The following is a 5666-nucleotide window of genomic DNA, read 5'->3' on the forward strand; positions in this document are numbered from 1 at the left end:
TGAAATCAGATCAGTCAGGCGGAAGGCAATATGGCTTCTGCAAATTGATTTGGTGCTTAATTAATCATAAGAGCTAATGGAGCCATAACTCTGTCAGGACACAAATATCATAAATTAAAGTCATATCTTTATATGTAGTAGCTGGTAAATGCATTTTATTGACTGTTTCCTACGCAACACCCCATGACTAATAGCTAAAGCCAGTCATGTGATGGGTTTATTTATTATTAAGAAATATAATTAACCTTTATTTTACTAGTATTTGTTTTAGTGTTAATTTTATTAATTATAATTAATTAATTATAGTTAATTTATTAATAATAATTAATAAAAACATTAATAACTTAAAAAGGACACCGCTGTTACAAAAATTAAGATTTTAGTAGGCAAACGAGGTACGTTAAATACGTTTTAAAGATGGTAAAATGAAAGTAGGCACATGCAGTAGTTTAAAAATCAAATACAGATTTTTTTGGGAAACAGATTTTAAAGGGTTAGTTCACCCAAAAATTAAAATTAGCCCATGTTTTACTCATCCTCAAAGAATCCTAGGTGTATATGACTTTCTTCTTTCAGAGAAATTATTCTTTCGGCTTATTATTTCAGTTCGGTGTCTTGCTCAAGGACACCTCAGTCATGGTATTGAAGGAGGGAGAGAGCGCTGTACATTCACTCCCCCCACCCACAATCCCTGCCGGTACGAGACTCGAACCCGCAACCTTTGGATTACTAGTCCGAATCTCTAACCATTAGGCCACGACTTCCCCATCATGTGAATAACTAAAATAAAGTCATTATTTTTGTTTTCATTGTGCACAAAAAGTATTCTCATAGCTTCATAAAAGTACGGTTGAACCACTGATGTCACATGGACTATTTTAATGATGTCCTTACTACCTTTCTGGGCCTTGAACATAGTTGTGTTGCTGTCTATGCAGGGTCAGAAAGCTCTCTGATTTAATCAAAAATATCTTAATTTGTGTTCCGAAGATGAACAAAGGTCTTACGAGTTTGACTTCCCCATCATGTGAATAACTAAAATAAAGTCATTATTTTTGTTTTCATTGTGCACAAAAAGTATTCTCATAGCTTCATAAAAGTACGGTTGAACCACTGATGTCACATGGACTATTTTAATGATGTCCTTACTACCTTTCTGGGCCTTGAACATAGTTGTGTTGCTGTCTATGCAGGGTCAGAAAGCTCTCTGATTTAATCAAAAATATCTTAATTTGTGTTCCAAAGATGAACGAAGGTTTGGAATGACATGAGGGTGAGTAATTAATGACAGAATTTTCATTTTTGGGTGAACTATCCCTTTAAGACTACCAATGAGAACAGCTTCACAAATGTGTTTGTGAGTAAACTAATTCGGTAATATGGGGAAATACGTCAAGTAGGCTATACCGACATATGGTCGCAAATACTTTAATAATCTCAAGATGCAAAAGAGTTTTACTTTCTGAGTGTTTATTTTTTTTCTGTACGCCCATGGTCCATTGAGAAGATAAATGATCCGTCTGTCTAACAGGCTTTATGCAGACCTGGTTTGAACAAACAGTTAGAACAGAGATCAGAGGATTGTCTAGACTGCTCAAATTGTGCTCTCTCTAATGTTTGATTGAGAGATTTCAGCTCAAATGCAAGTTCTGGCTCAACTGTGTACTCTTTGATGGGAGAAATACCTCCCACTCTAGAAGAAGTTGTAAGTAGCCCACCAGGTAGCTAAATATGTAATCACTAGACAGGTAATCATTGGACATACACTTGCTGCCCAGATCTTTAACCACTAGGCTGTATCACAGCATACATATCAAAGATTAAGGTCTTTCAGTCTGGTTATTTCATGTGCAAGAGGTGCTTTCCATGAATTCTGCATGACTGCTTACGGCTACATCACTTTACACAAGGGAAGAAGAAGAGATGGGCTCCCTCAATTTGCATTTCTCATCAGGGTCAGAACCGCTTTAACATGCAGTGAATCTCTGATGTTGCTTTTAGTTTATAATAAAATGCATGAAACAGCAGTGAAGATACTGAATACTAAAACATAATTACAGCCACATTAGCCAATGCCACCAGAGACGCACTGCTGACGAGAAATAACACTGCAGGATGGAAATTATAATAATGGATCAAGAAGAGCTGCTGACAGTGTACCCTTTCCTCTGTCTGATCCTGAAGGTCGTTGCTGCCCTCAGACCCGTTTTGATATGCAACATCAGTTTTTATGTGCCGTTTAGGCAGCGTGACAGCATACATGTGATCGATGTCCAGGCTACCTTTTAAAACTCAGCAGTTTGCATAAATGTCTATTAGATTAAAGCATTTTCTTTTAAACATTTCAACCTTTACTGAACTAGTTTTATAGTCAATTCAACTAGCAGTGAAGATACTGAATACTAAAACATAATTACAGCCACATTAGCCAATGCCACCAGAGACGCACTGCTGACGAGAAATAACACTGCAGGATGGAAATTATAATAATGGATCAAGAAGAGCTGCTGACAGTGTACCCTTTCCTCTGTCTGATCCTGAAGGTCGTTGCTGCCCTCAGACCCGTTTTGATATGCAACATCAGTTTTTATGTGCCGTTTAGGCAGCGTGACAGCATACATGTGATCGATGTCCAGGCTACCTTTTAAAACTCAGCAGTTTGCATAAATGTCTATTAGATTAAAGCATTTTCTTTTAAACATTTCAAGTGTTATCTGAATTGTTATTTCTTAGTTGGCTCAACCTTTACTGAACTAGTTTTATAGTCCATTCAACTAAAATGTCTTAATTGGTCAAACATTTAGAGACAGCAAGTTATGTCAATTAAAATTTAACCTTTTACTCCATGTGTTTTATATGTTACCTCAATGATTTATTATTTGGGCATCATAAGAAATTGCTGGGGAACTAGTTGTTACATTTCTTATATTTTTATAGTTTAACAAAATGATTAAAAACAATTAACTGGTGTTTATCAATCACTAAAAACACAAAGGCCTCCTGTAGCGAATCGATGCGTTTTTGTAAGAAAAATATCCATATTCAACACGTAATAATCACTTTAATCTAGCTTTAAATGACTAGTTACTTGAAAAAAGTAATCTGATTACGTAACTTGCGTTACTTGTAATATATTACCCCCAACACTGGTCTTCCCCAGTGCAGGAACTCGTGTGCACTACTGATTCACTACCTATAGGGAACTGACTGAGCCGCTTTAAACGGCCTTGTGAAACGATTCGGTTGTTCATTTTTGTTCGGAACAACGAACTCCTCTTCCGAAGCGGCTTCACGAGACTAAAAACGCCGTTTGAAATTCGACCCGTTTGAAAAGAGCGACATTTCACCGTGGCTGGTTGTTAATGTCTTTTTACTTCACGGGACAATTGCAAAAGTTTACGTTACACACGCAAAAACCCATTCAACACGCCTATGTTAACTTCAAATGAGCGCATTACTGTGGTTTACATTAGTTAACTGTTACACGTTTCATAGATTTCGGTTAAGAGAGAAAAACCGCGCTATCTCTTCATATCTTTTCACGTCACGGAAACACAAAAATATAATACAACACGCCAAAATGAGCTAAAATTCATTATAGTAACACAGCTTTTAACATTAAGTGTTTTATGGATTAAACAAGGTTTGTGAGAGAATCGTTCAGTTTTGTGCACTGCGATTCATTGAAAGATATGCGACTCAACGATTCTCGCTATGTGACGTAGAAATAAATAAATTACATACTTTATATTAATTATGCATTTTATGTGAACTATCATTTGTATTGCTGCGTTTCGCAAAAATCGACATATAGTCAATTAAAATTTTATTTTCAGAAATCGCTAATTTGTGAAATGATCTACTCATGGTGTAAAACAAGTATTTGTCTTAAAAAAAAGATTTTATGCTCTTCACCATGTCTGCTGCATACGCCATTTTTAGTTTCTATACATATTTTCCTTTCTCCCACGGAGAACAGAAATGAAATTACTTTGACTTTGACGAGGGACTTTGAGAGAGCTCGCGGCAGCCAGGCGGAGTCTTGCGTCGTCCTGGGAAACGCAGCATATTGTCAGACCAGCCCCTGGGCGGAGGATCTGGAGACTGGTGCCTCTGCTTGCTCTTTCCCAGGCAGAGACAGACACTTACTTAGTAAGTGGACTCTAGACGGCGGAGTTAAAGACTTCAGAGACGCGCAACCCAGGAACGGATAGAAGCGAACAGACCTTATACGCTGCGTTTTCTTGTCATATATGTTCTCTAGTTTTTGAAATCAAGTGGAATCGGACACAGTGAACGACACAGACATGTAAGATCTCTATCGCATGCTTCAGTCAGTTTCTGACTCACTTTTGGACTTGCCACATGTCAGTGCGCCATACATGTTTCCTTTTGTTTACATTCCATATGATTATTTATAGATGACTGACGATGTGTCCGTTAACTTTTCCATTTTACCAACATCAAGATATTAGATAAAAATGTTTATAAATCCATGTGGGAAAATGTGTAATATGTGCATTACCAGTTTATCTTCATTTACCTCCGTTTTTTGAGGTCTTGTCACGCAGCATGTAAATGCATAATGCATGCAGTAGTTTAACTGTTCATTTCAAGGATTGGTATATGATATAGAAAACAAGCCAGATATAGAAATCTTTATTAAACGATAATATAGAAAACTAGCCAAATATAGAAATCTTTATAAAATAATTTTTGAAATCATAGTAACCTGGAAAAGTCATGGAAAATCTGTTGTTGATCAAAATATGTGGGAACTATGTATAATATCCTCAAAGCTAAGTGACAAACAGGTGACATGTACTATGCATTTTATGTAAACAGTAGTTTATATTTTTGCTTTTTTAGTATGTATACTAAAAATTGACATAGTCCATTTTTTGTCAAATTATTCATCATTAATTTGGTGAATAATTATTTTGTAATTATTGCCCTATACACAAGTTTTCTCTCTCTCTCTCTCTCTCTCTCTCTCTCTATGTTCACCTTTGTTCCTTCAAATGGAAAATTACATGAGAAAGTGAACACCTTTCAGTTTATGCAATTTGAAGAGCTTGTCACTTCAGATTTATGGCTGGAAACAGATGTCCCACGGTTTTACTAACGCTCCCACACTTTTTACTATTTCCTCAGGTGTAACCGAGCAGGAAGATGCTGGGAAGATCTAGGCCGGTGGGCTTAGGAGCTCTGCATGCGCGCTCAACCTGAAATCAGTCCCTTTTGCATCTATATGAAAGTTTGAGCTGAGCGTGATGGCATCTAGTCTTACATGTGCAGGTGTGGTATGGGCCCTGTTGTCCTTCCTTTGTGCAGCCACATCTTGCATAGGCTTCTTCATGCCATACTGGCTGCTTGGGTCGCAGATGGGTAAGCCGGTGTCGTTTGGAACGTTCCGCCGCTGTTCCTACCCCGTAAGGGATGAGGCCCGTGGTGGGACGGTTATGTTGGAGCAGTGTGGGCGCTATGCCTCCTTTCAGGGCATCCCGAGTCTGGAGTGGAGGATCTGCACGGTGGTGACGGGGACAGGCTGCGGACTGCTTCTCCTGGTGGCTCTCACGGCAATCATGGGATGCTGTGTTACGGATCTAATCTCTCGCACCATCGGACGTGTGGCAGGAGGGATACAGTTTGTGGGAGGGGAGTTC

At 38.1% G+C, this 5666-nt stretch overlaps 1 protein-coding gene across 2 annotated transcripts in view; it reads left to right on the top strand.

Moving 5' to 3' along the window:
• The first annotated feature begins 4011 nt into the window (after positions 1–4011).
• LOC107686123 (lipoma HMGIC fusion partner homolog) overlaps positions 4012–5666 on the top strand; it is a 26724-nt gene continuing 25069 nt past the window's right edge. For both annotated transcript variants that reach the window (XM_016482979.1, XM_016482978.1), the window contains exons 1-2: positions 4012–4309; positions 5155–5658. In XM_016482979.1, coding sequence (XP_016338465.1) covers positions 5274–5658 — 385 coding nt within the window. In that variant the 5' untranslated portion in view covers positions 4012–4309; positions 5155–5273. The remainder of the gene's footprint in view (positions 4310–5154; positions 5659–5666) is intronic.

Source organism: Sinocyclocheilus anshuiensis, unplaced genomic scaffold (genome assembly GCF_001515605.1).
Source record: "Sinocyclocheilus anshuiensis isolate Anshui unplaced genomic scaffold, SAMN03320099.WGS_v1.1 scaffold437, whole genome shotgun sequence".
NCBI classification, from domain to species: domain Eukaryota; kingdom Metazoa; phylum Chordata; class Actinopteri; order Cypriniformes; family Cyprinidae; genus Sinocyclocheilus; species Sinocyclocheilus anshuiensis.